This window comes from Eschrichtius robustus, chromosome 10, assembly GCF_028021215.1.
Source record: "Eschrichtius robustus isolate mEscRob2 chromosome 10, mEscRob2.pri, whole genome shotgun sequence".
Classification (NCBI taxonomy): Eukaryota; Metazoa; Chordata; class Mammalia; order Artiodactyla; family Eschrichtiidae; genus Eschrichtius; species Eschrichtius robustus.
The window spans coordinates 68,331,449-68,357,498 of NC_090833.1; the positions used below are offsets into that span (position 1 = coordinate 68,331,449).

General features: G+C 42.2%; 1 protein-coding gene across 3 annotated transcripts in view; it reads left to right on the top strand.

Annotated features, from left to right (window-relative positions):
* Window positions 1–26,050, top strand: part of ADAMTSL1 (ADAMTS like 1) — a 464,565-nt gene that overhangs the window by 369,165 nt on the left and 69,350 nt on the right. For all 3 annotated transcript variants that reach the window (XM_068552874.1, XM_068552875.1, XM_068552876.1), the window contains one exon: window positions 3,735–3,869. In XM_068552874.1, the coding sequence (XP_068408975.1) occupies window positions 3,735–3,869 (135 nt within the window). The remainder of the gene's footprint in view (window positions 1–3,734; window positions 3,870–26,050) is intronic.

Genomic DNA, 26,050 nt, shown 5'->3' on the forward strand with positions numbered 1-26,050 from the left:
TCCTTCTATGTTAAGGACTTCTTGGAGAATCAGACGAAAACTATGGATTACCTTGTCGAGAAAAATTCATAAATGCAAAATTTTTTGTAAAACTTCAGGAAGTTCATAGTCTAGTCCACCTAAAGTCCACACGTGCACACCCCCTGTCTTTGTCCGTTCCGGCTGCTATAGCAAAATAGCCACAGATTGGGTGGCTTGTAAGCAACAGAAGATTGTTTCTCACCCTTCTAGAGACTGGAAGTCCAGAATCCAGGTGCCCTCATTGTCGGGCTCTGGTGAAGGCCCTCTATGTGGCTGCAGAATCATGGCTTCTTACTGTGCCCTCGTATGGCAGAAGGGATGAGCCAGCTCTCAGGGGTCTCTGTTATGAGGTCACTAATCCCAATCAGGAGGGTTCCACCTTCATGACCTAATCATCTCCCAAAGTCCGTACCTCCTAATATCATCACCTTGAAGGAGTTAGGATTTCAACATATGAATTTGGGGGATGCAAACATTCAGACTACAGCACCCCCAAACATAAGAACCCCTGATTAGGGCTTCCCTGGTGGCGCAGTGGTAGAGAATCTGCCTGCCAATGCAGGGGACACGGGTTCGAGCCCTGGTCTGGGAAGATCCCACATGCCGCGGAGCAACTGGGCCCGTGAGCCACAATTACTGAGCCTGCGCGTCTGGAGCCTGTGCTCCGCAACAAGAGAGGCCGCGATAGTGAGAGACCCGCGCACCGCGATGAAGAGTGGCCCCCGCTTGCCACAACTAGAGAAAGCCCTCGCACAGAAACGAAGACCCAACACAGCCAAAAATAAATAAATAAATAAATTAAAAAAAAAAAAAAAAAAAAACCCTGATTAAAGAGTCTATCACAGTTCCTGGCATAAAATAGTTATTTAAAAATAACAACAATTGCTGAGACACCATCAACACTCACTGATGCCCAGGGCTGGACTCAGCCGCGTGCAAGCTACAACCCTTTTGTCCCCCGGATTAGGACTCTCTGCTTCTCTTCCCCACAGAGTCTGGGAATTGGTGGGATAGGATAAAGAAGCTTGTTTTGGTCTTACTTTTTTTAAAAGGCAATTATTAGAGCACGTGTGCTAGCTATCTCAGGAAGAGAAAGCCATCATTCTTAGGGGAAAAAAAAAAGGAAAATGTGAGAAATATGAATAATTACACACCACGCATACATACACATACATACATTATGGGCTTCTGCAGAGAAAAATAAGTAAACTTCTATTTTCACACCCCAAATTGATGATATACCAAAGCATAGGGTCTACCCTGCCCACTCAGATTTCGGAGATGCCCACATGGGTTTTCATCTCAACAGTGGCTGCATAAACCTCCAGTTATCTTAGGAAGCCGCAGAAAATCAGCTCCGTGAAGGATGTGATTTGTTTTGTGTTGGATTTCATCTGGCTGAGCTGCTCGTCTGGAGCCTGGGGCCCAGAGACTCTTGCCCTACACTGAGTTGTGGAGCTTACCGTGGGCTTTTCCTCCCTAATAACCCTTCCTTGTCGCCTCTGCTAACAGAGCTGAAAGCATAGGATGTGTAGCTGCTACCGTAGCTCCACCAGTGAAGTGTGTACGGTCTGGGAGCCAGATCTGCAGCATTCCAACGCTAATGCAGTGTGACCGTGAACGTGGAGTTTGAAGAGCATGACGTCTTCCCATTTTAATCAAACTGGATGGGAAAAAAAATCACTAGTTAGATTCTTAATTTTAGGGCTTTCCGCAATCAGAAGTCTTGGTTTATTCATCAAAGTTTGTTACTTTCTTTAGGTACTTTATGGACATAGGAGTAGTGTTTCTCTTTTTTTTAATCAGCCCAAAATGTGACTTCATTTTTAAATGAGGGATTTCACGTGTAAAGTTGAGGTTTCATGCCAAGGCCTGTGACTTAACCTGTAATGTGGAGACTTGAAGTGTCACAAGGCCGACTTTCACTCATGTGTTCATATAACTATTCATTAAGTGGGATGACTATTCATTAAGTGTTGCCTCGGAGTCCCATGTAGAGCTTTAGGATAAATACAAGCTGTGACCTCTGTCCTTGGGGAATTTACAGTTTCCCTCAGAAGATCAGCTGGACATGCCCTGAAGAAGTAAATTATGACAGAAGCTGTAAGGACATTAGGAGGGTGTGATATTTGGCCCCGAAAGATCGGTCGATGGTTTTAAAGATGGGACATAACCTCCCCTTTTGGCTCTTAATAAATAAGCAAAGACTTCTTGAATTTTAATATACTTGAAGGAATATTCAATTTCAGTACTCTTGAGGGAATTCCATTTCCCTCAATATTCAATTTCAATATTTTTGAGGGAATATTAAAAAGGATGGGAGGAAAAGAGTCTAGGTTTGAATAAACTGTCACTATCAGTTCCTAAAATGATGGTATATCAGAGTAGAAAGAGACCTTGGAAATGATGAGGTTTTTCATCATTTTATAGATGAGGAAACTAAGGCTTAGAGGGATTAAGTGACTTGCCCAAGTTAGTGAATGAAAGAGCCACAGCACAAATTGAGTTCCTGAATCCAATCACGATGTTTTTACCCTATACCATATAAAGAATATTTTTAAATTATATAGAATATATATAGAATGTCTTTACAATTTTTAATTTATATATATAAATATATAAACTCATCACCGTTTTCTGTATGTGATGGTCTTTTGCAGTCAAAGGCAGAGTAGACAGAAGGCATGTTTCTGAAGTAGATTCAGGCACCGCTGTGACTTCTTTATTTGCCATCCCTAAAAAGTACTGAACAAGGTGACAAGCACACAGTAGGCCCTCACTGAACACTGTTGAAATGACCATCAGTTACAAGGGCAACCCTCCTGCTTCTCTTTCCACTCCAACAAGTGCTCTAGAGAAAAAGGTGGGAGTTGGCCTTGGAGTGTGAAGCAGTGCTACAGGAGATGCAAGAAGAAGAGGAGCAGAATTCTGCTTCTTTCCCAGGAGAATCTGGGATCATCCTACCACTAGGTTCAGCAGGTGCTTGCCTTTTTATTTGTTCAGTGGAAATAATAAGCAAGCCACTATACTTCCCTTTTTGTCAGTTTTACCTCTGGTTAACTGTGATTCCTGATGACGTCAGCCCTGACTCCTTACAAGATTTTGAATAATAAATCATCCCTATCCTGCTTCTCTGATCCTACTTGGGCATAAAAATCCAGATCACAAAGCAAATTCCCAGCCTCACAATTGGACCCTTTTCTTCCTAGAAAAAAGCCACTCACAGGATCCTTCGAAATAAGAAATTCCTGGGGTGTATCCCAATCTATGGGGACAATAACAAAGTACCTCCCTCTAAAGGTTGTTATAAGAGTTAAATGAAAAATATTTTAGCGCAGGACTTGGCATCTAGTAAATGCTGAAGAAGCACTGGCTTTTTTAAAGTGCCTTTATAATATAGTTTTATTTAGCTATGCGTTTATAGAGTACCCAGTGGTACTGTGGGATAGAGTGGCATACAGTCAGGAACTCCGGAAATCAACATGCCTGATTCTTATTACTGACCTTACAGTTTCAGGCATCAAATATTATATTTGAAATTCAGACTCACCTTGATGGGAACACCTTCTCTATAGGAAAAATGATGTTAAAGGTAACAATAGTAACGCCTGCCTTACACACAGACACACTTATATGCATGGCCGCCTCTCCCTCTCCCCTTAACACAGCCTTTATGCTTTAACCTGCCTGATGCACCATCTGCCTTCTCACAGATCCCCCCCACGTCCCCACGCAGTTGGACGACATCAGGGCCCTGCTCTCAGCCACTGGACCGAACCTTCCTTCGGTGCTGACGTCTCCGCTGGGAACACAGCTGGGCCTGGATCCTGGGAATTCCGCTCTCCTTGGTAAGTCCAGCCCTCTGGAACATTGGGCAGAGATCCAGGGCCGGACAGGATTTATGGGTGGGTGACTATTTGCAGGTGGGAGGGAAGCAGCAGTTGGGGATGGCCAACAGGAAATCACTAAATTGCCTACAGAATCCAGACTCACCAGTGGAAACTTGGCTGACTTTCCATATGAGGTGACTGAAGTTCTTAGTCTGGACCCAAGCTTGTCCAGAGTCTAATGGGACTCCTTTCTAAATCCTCTTGGGCTGATGCCACAGTCCAGATTCTCTCAGTCAGATTGATGGCGCTGAACTTGAAGAAAGATACAGCAGTGCAGAACAGCTCCTATATCTCCTCACCCCTTGCCAGCTGTATCCCAGTACTCCTCCATTACCTCTTCTTACCTAAATTAGAGCTATAACCAGCTTTCAAGGAGAAAACTGCAATATCAGTACCTCCCAAAAGCCAGGCAATCTATTTAAACCTCCTTCAGTAGGTGGGGCGTAAAACCAACCCAGAGAGGCTCCTCTGCTTCTTTCCCAGGAGAATCTGGGATCATCCTACCACTAGGTTCAGCAGGTGCTTGCCTCTTTATTTGTTCAGTGGAAATAATAAGCAAGCCACTATACTTCCCTTTTTGTCACTTTTACCTCTCTCTCAAGGCAAGTGTTTAAATAACTCCACCAGGAACAAGTTCCCTGGCGTCTGTCATTGGTAACCTCCACCAAGTTATTGCCCATGTGGCTGGCACCCTCTTGTAGCAGAGAGTTGTTCAAGGGCATCCGCATCCTGGGCCCCTCACCCCAGAATCGTGGAGATGCCAGAGCAACCTCTACATTCCCAGCATGACCTCTGGAGATGGTCAAGGTGGAGAAGAAGTCCTCTACCCTCAAAGGCCTGGGAAAAACAGGCCTACAAAATGGAGAAAATCTTCATGCTCACTGTATGTGGCCCCAAATGTTGGTCACGGTAGCTAGAATTATGTCCTTGGCTCAATGTTGAAATTTCCTCTACTCTTCTCCTCGCGCACTTGCAGGGTACGGGAAGCCAATGGGTTCTCAGTCATACTGGTCGTAACTTACCAATATGGCCCCAGGGCTTGGTATCTTTAGGGTTATAGCACAGAAAGATTACCTTCCGTTTTTGTTAACATCTGAAATTAGCAAAGAATGCATACAGGCCTATGGAAAAAGCTTCTGATTTCTCTGTTTCTGATCTGGGTAAAAATAAAACACAGATACAGTAAAGGGTAGCGCTGTTTCTCGTAACAAACTTGGCATTGAGTTTTTCCACGTCACGTTGATCAGAATTCACAGAAGTTTAAACTTGCTTCTTTTTTTTGTTTGTTTTGGCAGATAAAGGGTAAATTTATTCCAAATTAAACATGTGCACTGTAAACTTTTTATCTTAGGCCCATCACTATGAGAGATTGTCATAACTTATTATCATTGCCCAATCACTAGCAGGGTGTGCAGCAGTTGTTTATTTTCAAGTTCAATAACTCTTGGGTCACTCAGGTGCCGTTCAGCGTGCTGGAAAAGTTAACCTGCTCATATTTTCCATGATAGCTTTAGTTTCTTTCTCCCTTATTCTGGAATAATATTTTGTCTTATTTTAGCCATGGGCAATAAGAATTTATTGTGCTATATGCTGCTGCATTCCATTCCTAGTTTATAGTGCTTTGTTACCTTAGACTAGTATTTAAATCTAACAGTTAAGAGACACCTTAATGCCCTAGTTCACATCCAGACCGCTCCACCTGAGTAGACCACGGAGGCAATATGCATAAAGTCCCTGAATGTAACTGCATGGGCAAAATGGACTCTAGTGGTGAATGTCAGTGTCTTGCCAACACCATTGAACTAGGAGAGATCCACGTGGAATCGTGGAGATGAATTAGGGAATGGTGTCAAGTATCAGGACTCTGAGAAATAGGTCACTGGAGACAGACCAGAGCCTCATTGTTATGCTTTGATGCTGAGCACTGAAGGATGGGGGGTAGGGATTCAAATAGGCACAAAAGAAAGGAAACAGGCCCTCAAGGTGAGGAGGATGCCGGGAGCCCCAAGATGAAAACGTGTGGGATGTGCATCAGGTGTCTGTTCAGAAACAGCTGTAAGACCCCACTGCTTTAAAACTGATGACAGGCAGCGAAGCTGGGATAGAAACTAGGCCTTCACAAGGAGCAAGCCTCAGCCAGAGCTTGTCCACTCAGGTGTGACTCCAACCCTTACCGGCAGCGTTCTAACAGCCTCCCTCCATCTTGGGCCTCCCTGGCTAGTGACTCATCCTGATGTGTTAGTCCATTTGCTCCCCTTTGGACCAGCTCCCATCCCTGGCTCCTGATGGTGGCCCTTTCAGACCAGAGTATGCGCTCTGGGTACAAGAAAGAAGCCAGAGGCCAGAGAGGAGATTCTGTGGAGGGTTGCTTAGAACTCAGAATGGTAAACAGCATCAAATTGTGGAGGACCTTGATTATTAGGTATGGGGGTAGCTTTGCTATGTGGGAAATGGGGAGGTATCTTTAGAGGGTTTTTAAGTAGGAGGATGATGTAGTTAAAGTAATATTTGAAAGAATTAATCTGACATTCTATAAGAGTGAGTAATCAATAGCAAGAGAGATTGAATGAAGAAACACTGTGCTGAGGGTAACAGATGTTCTAGATCAGAATGGAAATATATGGCAAACATATTTGTTAATCACTCCTTCCACAGCCAAGACACCCCTAATCAATCATGACACTCAGCCCAGGCTCTGCCTTGAAATTCATTTTTTTTTAACCCTTTTGTGTGTGTGTGTGTGTGTGTGTGTGTGTGTGTGTTTTAAAAAAAATTTTATTGAAATATAGTTGATTTACAGTGTTGTGTTAGTTTCAGGTGTACAGTGAAATGATTCAGTTATATATATAAATATATGTATTTTTTTACATTCTTTTCCGTTATAGATTATTGCAAGATATTGAGTATAGTTCCCTAAAACAACTATACCCCAATAAAAAAATAAAATATATACGCTACTATATAAAAAATAGATAACCAACAAGGAGCTACTGGAATTCATTTTAACATTCCGACCAAGCATGCTGGCGATTGATACATAGGATGAAAGCCATTTGCCAGCCCCATTGTAGCCAGTAAATGTTGAGATTCTTGTGTATGTGTTTCTCCCATCTACAAGGCTACTTGGCCACAACAGATCCAAAGAGCTCCACGGTTCTGTGGCACAGGGACAGTTACTCATGGGCCTTGATTCTCGTGTTTTCATGGGAGGAAGGGGAAAAGGGAGACTTGGGGTTTTTAAAGCCGTATGTCAGCACCAACTCTTCTCCATAAAGGTTGAGTGTTGAGGGTCGCAGTAGGTGAGTCTACCCAGAAATGGCTGTTTTAGTTTTCAGACAGTCTAGCATTGTTTTCACGTCAAGCCACTGTTACAGCTTTCAAGAAGGAATGTTGATTGAGTGACACGTGCATGGGCTCATCTGAGCCTCACTTTCCATAACTGTAAATGAAGACAGGGCAAGTGAGTCCCTTGCTGCTCTCACACTCTTTGCTATACGATATAGACATGGAAAGTGCCCAGTAGGGGCTCGTCCATGCAGAGTTGACCCAGCCTAACTGAATCCCTTGTCCCAGGCAAGGCAGATGCTAAATTTTTTGTCCTTGTTTTCTGGTTGTTCTTTGTGCAGGGAGGCCTAAACTGCACCATCTGCTCTGGAGGGCAAGGCCAGCGCCCATGCCACCACCTTTGGTGTTCCAAGCCCGAGCAGTACCCTGCAGGGTTCCATTTTCAGAGCAGCACCTAAACCCATTTGCAGCCTTCTGTCAAATATTTCTTTTGGCCACTAAGGCCCAAGACGGATATTTCTCACAGCATCATTTATAGGGCATTAGCATTGATATTTTTTGAAAAATAAGTTTTATTGGAGATTTTATTATAAGAGCAATGCATCTGCACTGTAGAGCTATTAAAAATAGAAGCAAAAAGAAGAAATGAAAATGATCTATAATTACCTAGCCCAGAGGTAACCAGCACAAATATCTTTTTCCTAGCCATTAATATATACATTATATATTTTTTTTATCTAAAATGAAATCATACTCTGAGTACTGCTTGTAACTTTTTTCACTTAATGGTACATAAGAGTCATCTTTCCATGTCTCTAAATATTTTTCTACAGTTTTATTTTTGATGCCTGCATTAGTAGGAGGTATCATATCTTATTTGGCCAATTCTCTAATGTTGAACATTTAAATTCATGCAATCTCTTGCTAATATAAAAACTTAGCTACTCAATACTCTGTAATGACCTATATGGAAAAAAAGAATCTATAAAAGAGTGGATATATGTGTATGTATAACTGATTCACTTTGCTGTACAGCAGAAACTAACACAACATTGTAAATCAACTATACTCCAATAAAAATTAATTTTAAAAATAAAAACATAGATATGAATATTCTTATTCCTATACCCTTGTATACATCCCAGTTTACTTAGAATCAATTTCTAGAAGTGGAATTATTGTGTCCAAAATTTTGTATATTTTCGGTTTTTGCTGCATGTCGTCAAATTGCCCTCCAAAAAAGTTTTACCCGTGTATGTATCCATCAGCACAGGATGAGAATTCCCATTTCCCGCAAATATTATCAATACTAGGTATGGCCAAGTATTATTATATTTACCATTTTAATAGGTGAATATACAATAGGATAAAAAATAATACAAAAAAAGGTATCATTTTTTATTTTTATTCCTTCGATTATGATTTTCAGTCATTTTGTTTTTAATGCTTATCAGTCATTTATATTCATTTATGAGTTGCCTGGAAAGGTTCCTTGTTAATTTTTTATAAGTATTTATCCTATTTTATTGATAAGAAACAATACATATTCAGGTATTTTTGACATATATTTGACATAGAATTTTATTTAATTGAAGTTTAGTTGATTGACAATATTATATTGGTTTCAGGTATACAACATATTGATTAAATTTTTATAGATTATATTCCATCTAAAATTATTATAAACTATATTCTCTGTATGGCTATATTCCCTGTGTGGTACAATATATCTTTGTAGCTTATTTGTTTTATACATAGTAGTTTTTTGGGGTTTTTTTAACATCTTTATTGGAGTATAATTGCTCTACAATGGTGTGTTACTTTCTGCTTTATAACAAAGTGAATCATCCATACATATACATACATCCCCATATGTCCTCCCTCTTGCATCTCCCTCACACCCTCCCTATCCCACCCCCCTAGGTGGTCAGAAAGCACCAGGCTGATCTCCCTGTGCTATGCGGCTGCTCCCCACTAGCTATCTATTTTATATTTGGTAGTGTATATATGTCCATGCCACTCTCTCACTTCGTCGCAGCTTCCCCTTCCCCCTCCTCGTGTCCTCAAGTCCATTCTCTACGTCTGCGTCTTTATTCCTGTCCTGCCCCTGGGTTCGTCAGAACCTTTTTTTTTTTAATTAGATTCCATATATATGTGTTAGCCTACGGTATTTGTTTTTCTCTTTCTGACTTACTTCACTCCATATGACAGACTCTAGGTCCATCCATCTCACTACAAATAACTCAATTTCGTTTCTTTTTATGGCTGAGTAATATTCCATTGTATATATGTGCCACATCTTCTTTATCCATTCATCTGTCAAAGGACACTTAGGTTGCTTCCATGTCCTGGCTACTGTAAATAGAGCTGCAGTGAACAGTGTGGTACATGACTCTTTTGGAATTATGGTTTTCTCAGGGTATATGCCCAGTAGTGGGATTGCTGGGTCGTATGGTAGTTCTATTTTTAGTTTTTTAAGGAACCTCCATACTGTCTCCATAGTGGCTGTATCAGTTTACATTCCCACCAACAGTGCAAGAGGGTTCCCTTTTCTCCACACCCTCTCCAGCATTTATTGTATGTAGAATTTTTGATGATGGCCATTCTGACTGGTGTGAGGTGATACCTCATTGTAGTTTTGATTTGCATTGCTCTAATGATTAGTGATGTTGAGCATTCTTTCATGTGTTTGTTGGCAATCTGTATATCTTCTTTGGAGATATGTCTATTTAGGTCTTCTGCCCATTTTGGGATTGGGTTGTTTGTTTTTTTGATATTGAGCTTCATGAACTACTTGTAAATTTTGGAGATTAATCCTTTGTCAGTTCCTTCATTTGCAAATATTTTCTCCCATTCTGAGGGTTGTCTTTTCATCTTGTTTATGGTTTGTTTTGCTGTGTGAAAGCTTTTAAGTTTCACTAGGTCCCATTTGTTTATTTTTGTTTTTATTTCCATTTCTCTATGTGGTGGGTCAAGAAGGATCTTGTTGTGATTTATGTCATAGAGTGTTCTGCCTATGTTTTCCTCTAGGAGCTTTATAGTGTCCGGCCATACATTTAGGTCTTTAATCCATTTTGAGTTTACTTTTGTGTATGGTGTTAGGAGTGTTCTAATTTCATTCTTTTACATGTAGCTGTCCAGTTTTCCCAGCACCACTTATTGAAGAGACTGTCTTTTCCCCATTGTATAGTCTTGCCTCCTTTATCAAAAATAAGGAGACCATGTGTGCATGGGTTTATCTCTGGGCTTTCTATCCTGTTCCATTGATCTATATTTCTGTTTTTGTTCCAGTACCATACTGTCTTGATTACTGTAGCTTTGTAGTATAGTCTGAAGTCAGGGAGCCTGATTCTTCCAGCTCCATTTTTCCTTCTCAAGATTGCTTTGGCTATTCGGGGTCTTTTGTGTTTCCATAAAAATTGTAAAATTTTTTGTCCTAGTCTGTGAAAAATGCCATTGGTAGTTTGATAGGGATGGCATTGAATCTGTAGATTGCTTTGGGTAATATAGTCATTTTCACAGTGTTGATTCTTCCAGTCCAAGAATATGGTATATCTCTCCATCTGTTGGTATCATCTTTAATTTCTTTCATCAGTGTCTTATAGCTTTCTGCACACAGGTCTTTTGTCTTCTTGGGTAAGTTTATTCCTAGGTATTTTATTCTTTTTGTTGCAGTGGTCAATGGGAGTGTTTCCTTAATTTCTCTTTCAGATTTTTCATCATTAGTGTATAGGAATGCAAGAGATTTCTGTGCATTGATTTTGTCTCCTGCTACTTTACCAAATTCATTGATTAGCTCTAGTAGTTTTCTGGTAGCATCTTTAGGATTCTCTATGTATAGTATCGTGTCATCTGCAAACAGTGAGAGCTTAACTTCTTCTTTTCCGACATGGATTCCTTTTATTTCTTTTTCTTCTCTGATTCCTGTGGCTAAAACTTCCAAAACTATGTTGAATAATAGTGGTGAGAGTGGACAACCTTGTCTTGTTCCTGATCATAGTGGAAATGGTTTCAGTTTTTCACTATTGAGAACGATGTTGGCTGTGGGTTTGTCATATATGGCCTTTATTATGTTGAGGTAAATTCCCTCTATGCCTACTTTCTGGAGGGTTTTTATCATAAATGGGTGTTGAATTTTGGCAAAAGCTTTTTCTGCATCTATTGAGATGATCATATGGTTTTTCTCCTTCAATTTGTTAATATGGTGTATCACATTGATTGATTTGCATATATTGAAGAATCCTTGCATTCCTGGGATAAACCCCACTTGATCACGGTGTATGATCCTTTTAATGTGCTGTTGGATTCTGTTTGCTAGTATTTTGTTGAAGATTTTTGCATCTGTGTTCATCAGTGATATTGGCCTGTAATTTTCTTTCTTTGTGACATCTTTGTCTGATTTTGGTATCGGGGTGATGGTGGCCTCATAGAGCAAGTTTGGGAGTATTCCTCCCTCTGCTATATTTTGGAAGAGTTTGAGAAGGATAGGTGTTAGCTCTTCTCTAAATGTTTGATAGAATTCATCTGTGAAGCCATCTGGTCCTGGGCTTTTGTTTGTTGGAAGATTTTTAATCACAGTCTCAATTTCAGTGCTTGTGATTGGTCTGTTTATATTTTATATTTCTTCCTGGTTCAGTCTTGGAAGGTTGTGCTTTTCTAAGAATTTGTCCATTTCTTCCAGGTTGTCCATTTTATTGGCATATAGTTGCTTATAGTAATCTCTCATGATCCTTTGCATTTCTGCAGTGTCAGTTGTTACTTCGCCTTTTTCATTTCTAATTCTGTTGATTTGAGTCTTCTCCCTTTTTTTCCTGATAAGTCTGGCTAATGGTTTATCAATTTGGCTTATCTTCTCAAAGAACCAGCTTTTAGTTTTATTGATCTTTGCTATTGTTTCCTTCATTTCTTTTTCATTTCTTTCTGATCTGATCTTTATGATGTCATTCCTTCTGCTAACTTTGGGGGGTTTTGTTCTTCTTCCTCTGATTGCTTTAGGTGTAAGGTTAGGTTGTTTATTTGAGATGTTTCTTGTTTCTTGAGGTAGGATTGTATTGCTATAAACTTCCCTCTTAGAACTGCTTTTGCTGCATCCCATTGGTTTTGGGTTGTCGTGTTTTCATTGTCTTTTGTTTCTATGTATTTTTTTATTTCCTCTTTGATTTCTTCAGTGATCTCTTGGTTATTTAGTAGCATATTGTTTAGCCTCCATGTGTTTGTATTTTTTATAGTTTTTTTCCTGTAATTGATATCTAGTATCATAGCATTCTGGTCAAAAAGATATTTGATATGATTTCAATTTTCTTAAATTTACCAAGGCTTGATTTGTGACCCAAGATATGATCTATCCTGGAGAATGTTCCATGCGCAGTTGAGAAGAAATTGTATTCTGCTGTTTTTGGATGGAATGTCCTATGAATATCAATTAAGACCATCTTGTTTAATGTGTCATTTAAAGCTTGTGTTTCCTTATTTATTTTCATTTTGGATGATCAGTCCATTAGTGAAAGTGGGGTGTTCATAGTAATAAAAAAAAGAAAGAAAGAAAGAAAGAAGAGAGCAACCAAACCAAAAAATAAATCCATCACTGATAACAAGCACTAAAAACTATACTAAAAACAAAAAACAAAAAACAGACAGACAGAACCCTAGGACAAATGGTAAAAGCAAAGCTATACAGACAAAATCACACACAGAAGCATACACATACACTCTCACAAAACGAGAAAAGGGGATAAATATATATATATCGTTGCTCCCAAAGTCCGCCGCCTCAATTTGGGATGATTTGTTGCCTGTTTAGGTAGTCCAGAGATGCAGGGTACATCAAGTTGATTGTGCAGACTTAATCCACTGCTCCTGAGGCTGCTGGGAGAGATTTCCCTTTCTCTTCTTTGTTCGCACAGCTGGGGTTCAGCTTTGGATTTGGCCCTGCCTCTGCGTGTAGGTCTGTTCTTCGCTCAGACAGGATGGGGTTAAAGGAGCAGCTGATTAGGGGGCTCTGGCTCACTCAGGCCGGGGGAAGGGAGGGTTACAGAATGCGGGGCGAGCCTGTGGCAGCAGAGGCCAGCATGACGTTGCAACAGTGTGAGGCACGCCATGTATTCTCCCGGGGAAGTTTTCCCTGGATCACGGGACCCTGGCAGTGGTGGGCTGCACAGGCTCCTGGGGGCAGAGGTGTGGCTAGTGACCTGTGCTTGCACACAGGCTTCTTGGTGGCTGCAGCAGCAGCCTTAGTGTCTCATGCCCATCTCTGGGGTCCGTGCTGATAGCCGTGGCTCGCGCCCGTCTCCGGAGCTCCTTTAAGCGGCTCTCTGAATCCCCTCTCCTTGCGCACTGTGAAACAAAGAGGCAAGAAAAAGTCTCTTGCCTCTTTGGCAGCTCCAGACTTTTTCCCGGACTCCATCCCGGCTAGCTGTGGCGCACTAGCCCCCTTCAGGCTGTGTTCACGCAGCCAACCCCAGTCCTCTCCCTGGGATCTGACCTCTGAAGCCCGAGCCTCAGCTCCCAGCCCCCACCCATCCCGGCACGTGAGCCAACAAGCCTCTCAGGCTGGTGAGTGCTGGTCGGCACCGATCCGCCATGCGGGAATCTCTCCACTTTGCCCTCTGTACCCCTGTTGCTGCGCTCTCCTCCGTGGCTCTGAAGCTTCCCCGTCTCCGCCAGTGAAGGGGCTTCCTAGTGTGTGGAAACTTTTCCTCTTTCCCAGCTCCCTCCCAGAGGTGCAAGTCCTGTCCGTATTCTTTTGTCTCTGTTTTTTCTTTTTTCTTTTGCCCTACCCAGGTACGTGGAGAATTTCTTGCCTTTTGGGAAGTGTGAGGTCTTCTTCCAGCGTTCAGTAGGTGTTCTGTAGGAGTTGTTCCACATGTAGATGTATTTCTGATGTATTTGTGGGGAGGAAGGTGATCTCCACTTCTTACTCCTCTGCCATCTTGAAGGTCTCCTGTACATAGTAGTTTGTACCCCTTAATCCCTTACCCCATCTTGTCACTCCCCTCTGCCCTCTCCCCATTGGTCACCACTAGTTTGTTCTTTACATCCATGAGTCTGTTTCTGTTTTGTTATATTCATTTGTTTGTTTATTTTTTTAGATTCTATTTGTAAGTGATAACATACAGTATTTGTCTTTCTCTGTGTAACTCATTTCACTAAGCATAATGCCCTCCAGGTCCATACATGTTGTTGCAAATGGCAAAAATTCATTCTTCTTCGTGGCTGAGTAATATTCCACTGTATAGATATACAACATCTTCTTTATCCATTCTTCTGTTGATGGACACTTAGGTTGCTTCCATGTCTTGGCTATTGTAAATAATGCTGCTATGAACACTGGGGTGTGACATATAAGTTTTTTAACAACCTTATTGAGATAACTGACGTACAATAAATGATACATATTTAAAGTCTGAAATTTGATGTTTTGATATATGGAGGCACCTATGAAACCATCACCGCAATCAACCTAATGAGCATATTCATCATTCCCAAGAGTAACCTTGTGCCCCTTTGTAATTGTTCCTTCACGCCCCTGCCTCATCCCAGGTAACTACTGATCTGCTGTCAGTATAGATTAGATTGGATTTCTAGAATGTTATAAAAAAGGAATCATACTTTTGGGAGATTTGGCTTCTTTCACTCAGGATAATTATTTGGACATTCACCTCCATTGTACTTGCATCAATAGCACATTTCCTTCTATGTTGCTTAGTGTCCATTGTACAGATAAACTACAGCTTGTTCAACCACTCTTCTATGGAAGGACAGAATGGTCATTTCCCACTTCTGGGTATTACAGATGAAGCTGCTATACATATTCATGGGCTAGTCTTTGTATGGACACATGCTTTCATTTCTCTTGATTAAATACTTGATAGTAAAATGGCTGGATCGTATGGTCAGTGTATGTTTAACATTTTAAGAAACAGCCAAACTGTTTTCTAAAGTGGTTGCCTACTTTACAGTCCTACCAGCAGTGTCTGATAGTTCTAGTTGCTCCACATCCTCACCTGCACACACTATAGTTGGCCTTTTAATTTTAGACATTCTACTAGGTGTGTAGTGGTTTCTCATTGTGGTTTTAATTTGTATTTTCCTAACAACTGATAGTGTTGAGCTTTTCATGTGCATATTTGCCACCCTGATTTCTTCTTTGGTGAAATGTTGGTTCAGTTTTTGCCCTGCTTTTTTTTTAATTGGGTTTTTGGTTTACTTGTTATTGAGTGTTGAGAGTTCTTTTTATATATTGGATACAAGTCTTTTATCAGATACATGAATTCCAATATTATGTGCCTGTCAGTGGCTGTCTTTTCAGTCTTTTAATGTCTTTCAAAGAGCAGAAGATTTTAATTTTAATGAAGTTCAACTTATTAATTTTTTTCTTATATAGATGGTTCCTTTGGTGTTGTGTTTAAAAATCTTTGCCTACTCCAAGGTCTCAAGGTATTTTCTTCTAAAAGTTTTATCGTTTTAGGTTTTATAGTTAGGTGTATCATTTATTTTGAGTTAGGTGTTATATATGTGAGGTACACATTGAAGTTCATTTTATGCATACAGATACCCAACTTGTTCCACTACCATGTGTTGAAAAGATTATTCTTTCTCCACTGAATTGCCTTTGCACCTTTGTGGAAAATCAGTTGTCCTTATATGTCTGGATAGATTTTTAGACTCTCTCTTCTGTTTCAGTGACGTATTGGTCACTTTAAACTGCATTCTACCCAATGTCATACAAATCATGAGGTTTCTCAGGCTGGCTCATGGGAACAGGATCTATTCCCTTTCAGCTCCTTCTCCTAAACTGAGGGAATCCACCAGGTCCAACTGGGTTTCCCTGTACTGCAGCCTGGAAACTCTCTCAAGGCACTAAGCTAGGGCAACATGGGCTCACCTTGGTTTATTTCCCATTTCTCAGGGATCAGTGCCCTTCGTTGCCTAATGTCCAGTGTCTTGAAAACCATTGCTTCATATTTTTCATTTTTTAAAATTGTTTTGGTCAGAAGGGTAAATTCAGTTACTCCGTCTTGGTCAGAAACACACTTATATATATGTCACATGCACACACACAGGAGATGTGTGTACATGTGTGTGTGTATGTGTGTATATATATATATATATATATATATATATATATGAGTGTATCTATATATATACACACATACACACATACACACACATACATATATCTATAACATGTATGTTTTAAATATTTTCCTAGACCAAGCTGACACTCAAATTTGATAATCTTGTTCTAGGATTATTACATAGATTCTTTTAAGAAATAACATCTCCTAGGGTTGGCAGACTATGGCCCATGGGCCAAATCTAGTTTACCACTTGTTTTTGCAAATAAAGTCTTATTGGCATGCAGCCACGGCCATTTATTTACCTAGGAATTGTCTGTCTGTGGCTGCTTTAATACCATAATGCCAGAGCTGAGTGCTTGCTACAGAAACTATATGGCCCACAAGCTTAAAATATTTCCTATGGAGCCCCTTAGAGGAAACATTTGCTGACCACTGATCTAGTCCGTGCAGCTCATTATGTAGAAAGCATGCCAAGGTCTCTGGTGGTGATCTCACGTCTCCTGTTTCCGAGGAGGACCAAACTCTGTGTCACTCTGTCCTCTATCCTGTCACTGCATTAGGCTTTCTCCATGAAGTACAAGAGCTTGAAAGAAAAAAACAAACATAACTTGGAGGAGTAGAGTTCTTCCTCAGGAAGGCCAGGAAAGAGAAAATCTTATTATAAAGGCCCTGGATTTTTGTCAGAATTAGATGACCTTAGGTGTCTCCAGTAACAAAATACATAATTTTATGTGGCTTAAGAAAAGCAGTTCAGTACCTTTGCTCATACCTTCTTTAGGTCCAGAACCTGTGAGAATGTCTTACAGGCTATCTATGAGGTTTGGTCCTCTGTGAGTAGGTAAGCTCCGATGCTCAGTCAGAGGGACTCCCTGCGGCATCTCTGCTGGAAAGACATGTCATGCTAGCCCCACAGAGAGCCAGACTGCACAAGCCTTGTCTCGCGTCTTGTGATTTACCAAGAGGAGAGCGATTCAGGCATTCAATCCTGAGTTTGCAGAGTAAAGTTTTTCCATGAAAGAAGTCATTGTGCCTAGCGCCTCTCCCCAGCTGGGGCTCGAGGGTCACGGTCAACACACACAGCCGCCTCTCAGCAGCATCGGTATTCTTCCCCCCAGGCCCTGCACAGGGACCAGCTCCGCCTCTCAGAGCCCCTCCAGCCGCGGAGAAGCCGGGCCTTGAGGCTGAGGCCCGCAGTCGGGTGGTGGTGGGTTCCTTCTGGCATTTTCTCCTCTCCTCGTTTGAAGGGCTGAGGACCGCAGAGCCCGGCTGGGGTGACATGCAGTTCCAGGTGTCTGCTAAGAGCAACAGTGCTCTTGTTGACCAGAATCTCAAGCTAAAAGGTGAAAAAGTGTTTCTGTCTCCCATCACTGAGGTTGTGACTAGGCCGTGCCTACAGATCCTATCATGCCGATAAGGCAGCTGTGGCCGGAATACAGGAGACCCAGGTCTGGAGCTGAAGGTGGAGCTTACCGTCATTGGTCACATGTCAACCCCTCAAGGTAGGAGGGTATATCAGAAAACATTTGAATAAATATTAATGTTCAAAGTTGAAAGCCTTGGTAAAGGGCCTAAAGAAGGCAAAATCTCACAGATAGATTGACTTACTCATTCAATAAATATTTGTTGAGAGCCTATCATGTGCCAAGTTGAATTCTAGTGGGTGCCTCTTGAGTCTGGTGGGGAAAGTAATTCAAGTTAAGAGGACTCTGATAAAAAGAGGAAGAACTGGGGGCTTTGGGGGCCTGTGACAGAGCAGCACCCCTGGTCTGAGCTTTAGGCAAGGTTTCTCTGAGGAGGGGATATTTGGGCTGAGGTTAGGAGAGCAGGTGGAAATTATCTGAGTGAATAGAGGGCATTCCAGACAGAGGAATTCCAGAGCATTCCAGGCAGAGGAACCAGCAGAGGTTTTGAAGCAAGAAAACTGAAAGCATTTGAGAAACTGCCACAGGAATAACTAAGGGGAGAGTGGCCTAAGAGGAGGCCGAAGAGGCCAGCGGGAGAAAATTGCCAGCCTCTAAGCCACGGTTAGACTTTCACACTTTGCTCTAAGTGTGATGGGAAATCTCTGAATGGTTTAAAAGCAGGAGAGAGACATCCTCTGGTTTGTGTTTTTGGGTTTTTTTTAAACTTTTCCTCCCTTTGTTATTATCTCCAGCTTCCTTTCTTTTTTTAAAAATTTATTTATTTATTTTTATTTTTGGCTGTGTTGGGTCTTCGTTTCTGTGGGAGGGCTTTCTCTAGTTGCGGCAAGTGGGGGCCACTCTTCATCGCGGTGTGCGGGCCTCTCACTATCGCGGCCTCTCTTGTTGCGGAGCACAGGCTCCAGACGCGCAGGCTCAGTAGTTGTGGCTCACGGGCCCTGTTGCTCCGCGTCATGTGGGATCTTCCCAGACCAGGGCTTGAACCCGTGTCCCCTGCATTAGCAGGCAGATTCTCAACCACTGCACCACCAGGGAAGCCCTGATTTGTGTTTTTAAAAGCTTGTTCTGGCCACCGTGTAGAGGGTGGATTCTAGGGGAAGAGACGAGATGGAGTACGCCACTTAGGAAGTGGTTGCAGTATTGTAGGGAAGAGATAACCGTGGCTTAGACTAGAGAGCTGGAGAGAACAGAAAGAGTGAATAAATTCAGGGATATGTAGAAAGTAACATGGACGGGACTTGGTAAATAGATTAACGTGGGAACGGAAAGATAATCCACACAACCAATAGATTCTCAGAAGCATCTGATTGTTTAGGCTTTTCTCACTGCAATTCACATACCTCCTATATGGTGAGGTTACATTGTGGTCCATTCAAGTCAAGATGTTAGAATAAAATGGAGAGCTACATAGGTGTGCAACTGCAGAAAGTGTAGCTACAAGGAGAAGAATAGTCCAAAGCTGCTGTTGCTCAATCCTGACTCATTTCCTTAACATACACCTGTTCAGCCACCACCCATGCTAGGTCCTGTGGCCCCCCTCCCAGCCTTGGAGGAGCTCAGAAGTAGGAGGAGAGACAGAAAAGCTCTAAAGAGTTGCAGAAGAAGTCCGAGGGAAGAGAGGAGGGAGGTCTCTTTCTTTGGGAAAGGGGAAATCGAAAAGGTTTAACAGAGGACTTTTCAAACTCAATCCTGAAGGACGAGTAAAAGCGTTCCAAACACTGATGCAATAAACACATACTTATTGAGTTCCTTCTATGTTCTGGGCACCATTGAAGGCACTCTGGGGATGCATCAGAGAACAAAGTAGATAAAAGTCCCTTCTGTCATACGGCTTACATTGTAGCAGGAAAATAGAAAATAAACAGAATGAAGTTAAATGGCACAGTATGTTAGAAGGTGTTAAGTGCTATGGGAAAGGATAAAGCAGGGGAGGAAGGATGGATAGTGCTTCTGTGGGAAGGAGGATGCAATTTTCAATTAGATGTGGGGGCGAGGACTCACTGAGACAATAATCCTGGAGCAGAGATTTGAATGTGAGCTATAAGCCTCGTGTATGCCTGGAGGAAAAGAAGACAAGAGCATCCCGGGCAGGGAAAAAGCGAGCGTGGGGTCCTTGAGGTGGGCTCATGCCTCGTGTGTTCAGGAGTGACGGGGAGTCTGGTGTGGGGTGGTGGGAGCAGAGTCATTGGGGTCGTGTTTGGAGAGAAAAGATCAGAGGTAACAAGGCTGAGGGCAGATTGTGTAAGGCCTTGTGAATGCTCATGCTAAAATAACAGTGAGAGAAGAATCTATAGATGCCCAAATTTATAATCAGACTCAATATTGCATAGAGCACTACGGGCTTTTCCAGGTTTAAGCAAGGGCTGGCAGAAGTGATCTCTTTTATTGACAACCATGTGGCCAACTGACCGTTATAAAGCTGACTCTAGTTAAACCCAGGCTTATCGGGCTGGCTCCGCTACAAGCCAATATTGCTGGCTCAATGTGACTCACATATGTGTGCACGTGCTCCATCTACCTGGCCCCGAGCTGGGCTTCTGCAGGCACGTGACTAGCCATTGCCTTCATCTAGGGAGGGGTTCCCAACTGCACAATAGAGTCACCTGGGAAGTATAAAAAACAATGTTTCACCTGAGACTATTTCAGACAGAATCTCTGGGGGTGGAGCTGGGCATCTGCTTTTAAAATTGATTCTCAGAACTTGAATGGAATTTAAAAGTCACTTCCTTATCCTCTTCTACCCATGTAGAGGCTGGTATGGGGAAATGATGTGTTTTATCATTTAGAATATGTTAGCCTGGCATTCAAGGCTCTGTGCTATTCAGACTTAGCCTCTGTATTCATCCTTCCATCTTTTTCCTGCCTCAAATACAGTTGACCTTTGAAAAACATGGGTTTGAACTGCACAGGATCCACTTATATGTGCTTTTTTTATTTCAAAAAATATATAGGTGGTCCTCCCTATTCGCTGGTTTCACATCCACAGATTCAACCAATGACAGATTGAAGTTTCCATCTACAGTTGGTTGAATCCCCAGATGGGGGAACCCAAGGACATGAGGGGCTGACCATGCTATGCCTTTATATAAGGGACTTGAGCATCGTGGACTTTAGTTTATGTAGGGGGTCCTGGAACCATTCCACTGTGGACACAGAGGGCCGACTAGAGTCCTTCCATTCCAGTCAAAGTTTTCCCTAGTAATTGCCATGGTCTTGAGCCTTCCTGGCCTGGTATACTATCTCCCATTCCTTCTTCTCTAACTAAATCCTAGAAGTCTTCAAGGCATAGTCAAGCCCTTCTGTGCAGCCTTCCTGTGTCAAACCAGCCTGAGTGATCTCTCCCTGCCTACCTCCTAAGGCACCTGCTCTAGACCAGGGTTGGGCAAATTTTTTTGGTAAAGGGATGGATAGGAAATTCTTTAGGCGTTGAGGGCCATGATGTGTTGCAACGACTCAACTCTGCCCTTGTAGAGTACAGCAGCCTTAGACAATAAGTAAACAAATGAGTGTGCCCATGGGCCAGTAAAACTGTTTACAGAAATAGGGCTGGACTTGGCACTCAGGCCACGGTTTGTCGACCCCTGCTGGAGACCACTGATGAGACACTTAACCTACGATACCGTGTATTATTAAAGGTATTTCCCACCTGTGTCATATCTCCCAGCTAGATTCTAGGTCCTGGGGAGAGAAGGTGCTGCAAAGATATTCTCAGGCAATTTGAAACAGGGCTCAGGTAGCAGAGCCTTGGCTTAGAAGTCCTCTTGAGTCATTTCCATCTCTCATTTCTATTATAATCGTAGCTTTATCATCTGTCCCACATACTTCCACTTTCACCCCACCCTGTACACTTCCTGCTTCTTCTGGTACAGACTGGATTGGGCACTTCCTGAACCCAATTAGGAGGAAACTCACACGGCAAAAGTCAGTGAGTACTGTAGGCCACATCTGTTGGGAAACCACTTTTCACATGATAGTTCAGAAGACTGAGATCATCACTACTTCCTCTCTAAAGATAGTTGTGGGAACAGCTAGTTCTGATGGTCAAAGGTTAGGTAAAAATTAATCCACAGTGGGGACCGCACCCCATCAGAAATTGCAGGTGTAGCAAGGAAAGTGATGCAGAGGAAAGACCAAAAATAAAAAACCATGAAGGAGAAGGCTAGCATACTTGATGAGGAAAGGGAAAGAAGAAAAACTTATCCTGACCCTTTTCAAAGAGACATGAGTTGGCATCTGTTTCCTCATTTATATTGGAAGACTGAGGTTTTATGTCACATGGAAAATGCTTTTGATTTCCTATAGCTTTGTCCACAAAGAGAATATGCTTTGCTATTGAGAAAAAGGGTCAGCATTTTGTGGTTGTTTATGGCACATGTTTATGTACTCTTGTCCTTTTTTTCTTTTTAAATAAAATCCAGAGTAGTGAATAGAGCCCCCATAGGAACTGCAGAAAGCTCTATAGCACATATAGTGTAAAATTAAATCGGTATTTCAGAGGGCATTTATGAGGAAGCCACAGGAAGGAGTATAGCAGTTCTTTGGACTGGGGTGAACATCCGTAAATTTTAAAAGACACCAGAGCATAAGTGACCCTTAAAATAGTTGGACACAAAAAGCAAGGCAGTAAATCTCCCTGCCTAGCCACTGTTCCAAGCCACAGCAAGCATTCAGGCACAGGCTTCTTTTAAGACTCCAAGTAGGAACTGGGGACCTTGAGAAACTCACTCACATTTGCCCCTGCCCTTTCCTGGCACCAGGAAACAATTCCCAGGCCCATCTGCCCTCCTCACCATGTTTAACAGGAATGACGTGAAAGAGTTGGATGCCCCTGAAATAGACAGGTATTGAAAGTCCATCAGTGGGAAAATGAGGAACTCTACACTTTCCCTAATAAATCCTTCCTCAACCCTGAACCGCCTCTTGAAAATATCCATGCTGGTCCTGTGCCTCCTTGTGTCTGTGTGGTGCTAGAGGCAGTTTTACAGCAGTCTCAGGGCCCAGAGGCCACACAGGCTCATGGCAGAAAGGAAGGCAGGATCAGGACCTAAGACCTCCTGCCTTGGTTCCCAGGGCACTCTGTAGAGCAGAGTAGAGGGTGCCTCAGTTAGAAGACCCATTTTCAAATCCTTAGCATCTGCCTCCTCATTTATAAATAATTGTCTTAGTCTGTTCGGGCTGCAATAACAAATGCCACAGACTGGGTAGCTTATAAACAGCAGAAATTTGTTTCTCACGTTTCTGGAGTCTGGAAGTTCTGGATTGTGGTACCAGCATGGTCACGTTCTGGTGAAGGCCCTCTTCCTGGTTCATAGCCAGCACCTTTTCATTGTGTCCTCACAAGGTGGAAAGGGCTAGGTAGGGATCTCTGTGGGGTCTTTCTTATAAGAACACTAACCTACTCATGAGAGCACCACGCTTATGACTTAAGCAAAGGTCCCACCTCCTAATACCATCACATGGGGCATTAAGATTTCAACATATCAATCTGGGGGGACACTAACATTCAGACCGTAGCAATAATGCCCATCTCACAGAATGAATTATACTAAGGGTTACATGAGATCTCGTATGCAACCTGCCCAGTTTAGGGCTTGGTCTAAAGTGGATTCTAATATATGTTCATTTCTTGCCTCTGTCCCTTACGTCCCTGTTGAATCTACCAACCAAGAAGTCCATTCTCTTCTCCACTATGATCTGCCACAAGTTCTTCCTTATAGGATCAGAACTTGTTGCTGTTGTGAGTGTGAATTACTGGGTGAAAATCACACAGGAGACAGGTACCTTATAGAAGGGTTCATTCTGTGCCAGGTTCTGGGTAGGAGGAAAGAAGCATGAGGTGTGCCCCCTGACATCAAGGAACTCCTTATCTAGTTAGAAAACATCAACACAGAAGGAATGGTGAGAAAGCAGTATGAAGTAGATGAGGTGGGAGAATAGCTTTGTGGATTTATAATAAAGGACCGAGGTTTCCATCCTCTCCTAGAAGTTCTATTCCCATCTCTCCACCTGTCCCATGCTGTCTGTTGGGGTCTTGCACGTGCACATTAGAGCTTGCATAGCACAGTGGTTGGGAGCACAGGCTCTGGAGCCAGAAGTCCTGGCTCTGTCCTGTGCCAGCAGCTGCATGACCTCAAGCAAGTTCTCGAAGTTCTCTCTGCCTTTGAGTGTAAAGTGGAGGTAATAACTGCATATACCCCCAGGGTTTTTGAAAGGAGTAAATGAGGTAATATATGTAAAGCACTTAGAATAGTGCCTTGGCACACAGTAAGTGCTCAGTTAATGTTAGCCTTCATCATCGTGGCAGTACATGATCTTGCCCCAGCCCTCCCCTTCTTGAAGTAGAGGAACCAGGAAACTGAAGAATGCCCTGGGAGACTGTATTATATACTTGCAAGTTACTGAGAGAGTAAATCTTAAATGTTCTCACCACCAAAAAGAACTGGTAATTATGTGAGGTGATGGAGGTGTTAGCTAACGCTATGGTGGTCATCATTTTGCAATAAATAAGTGTATTAAATCAATACTTTGTACACCTTAAACTTCTACAGTGTTCTATGTCGATTATATCTCAATAAAAGCTAGAAAAGAAAAAAAAGAAAAAGAATGCCCTTGGGGGCCAGGTCCTGGAGGCAGGGATAAAGAAGCTAGATTCAGGCCTCCGTCAACCTACCTTTTCCTTAACTGACCCATTTTATGCTATTTATATTTCCTTTGTGTATTTGCTAGTTAATTTAACCTATTTAAGTCAAGTTCCCTTTGACAACTCCAGCCTATCTCAGATAAATTAAACAAGAAGAAGGAAAGAGCTTTTGCCCACTCCTGAACCAAAAGGATGAAAAGAGCATGAACTTTGGAATAGGAGATGAACCCTGGTCAAGTCATACAACCTTTATGAGTCTTCCTTTCTGATGACTAAAAGGGGTTGATAACCTGTCTCTTAGGACTGGTTTGAGAGTCACATGAGATTAAATGTGTGAAAACATACTGTAAACTCTAAAACACTCTATAAGACTTAGTCTCTGTCTTATTTCTGGGGCCAGAAGCAAGGATGGCAGCAAAGGCCAGATTTCTAGGGACCCCAAGGAGAAGGCAAAGCCTGGGGGGAAATTCTGAACCACTTGTGAAGCCCCCTTCTAGCCAAGAGCAGTTCCCTTACTTGCTCCTCTTGGCTACCCAGTGGAGTACAGATTTCACTGTTGTTTTTTAAGGGACCTTAGGAGGGGATGCTGACTGTCCTGGAGAGTGTCCCTCATAAAATACAGAGAACTCAACAGCATCTGAGTAGACTTCATGGGGAAATGGGACCTAGGCAACACCATGAAGGAGATGGGGTTGGACAGGCCAAGAAAGGAACTCAGGTGTGAATTAGACATCCCTCCATGGGAGGCAGGGAGTACTGGAACGCAGAAGACAAGGACCTGTTCTATAGCCAGTGCTTGGCCTGTGGAGTCCAGACGCCTGGACTCACTTGGTTTTTCGTGCAAATATATGACTGTAATGGAATCAAAACTCAGGCACGGTCTCACCTCTAATCAGTTACCTGTTGCCACTTGTAGGGGTTTGCAGCCTTCCACCTTTTCATGTGTTATACCCTGGTATCTTTAGAAAACAACTGGAAAAGTTGAGTTTGGCAAATATTGTGGAGGTCAAGTTTGTTTAACTTCCTACCATAATTAGCTTCAGTTTCTTCTACCTTTTGTGAAGCAGGAGAATTTCTACCCAGCTTCTGCTTTATGGTACCGTTTTGTCTTCTGGATAAAAGTATTGAAGTCATTCCCATCTCTCTGTCTCTCTCACACCCACACATACCCCTTAACTTCCTCTCCTTGTTGCCATGGGTGTTGGCCTTGATAGTCTAACTTTAGGACTTCCTTAGACCCTAAAGCCTCCGGAGTTTTAAAAAAGCAGCCCATTTAATTGTACTTTGCTCTTGAAAAGAAAAAAAAGAGCAAGGTATGGTTTTCTTCGGGGTATCAGTTTGAATATCTTTTTTTGTGTCAAAAAAGTACCTTCCAGATACATAAGAAACTGGGAATGCTGGTTGCCTGTGAGGAGAGAAACAAGGAAGTTGGGGTAGAGGGGTGAGAGGGAGAATTTCACATCATTCCCTTTTGTTATCTTTAAATTTTGAATCATGTATTAACTATTCAAGAATAAATGAATAAAATCTAGATTGGAGACTAGTTCAATTCCACACATATTTCTAGTGCCTCTACTATGTGCCAAGAAATCCATGATTTCTTGACCATCACAGAGCTTCTGGGCTGGGCCTCCCATCTCATGGAACTATAGGACTAACCACTTGGGAAAACACAGGGGAGGGAGCCAGAATCTCATTACAGCACCCTTAAAA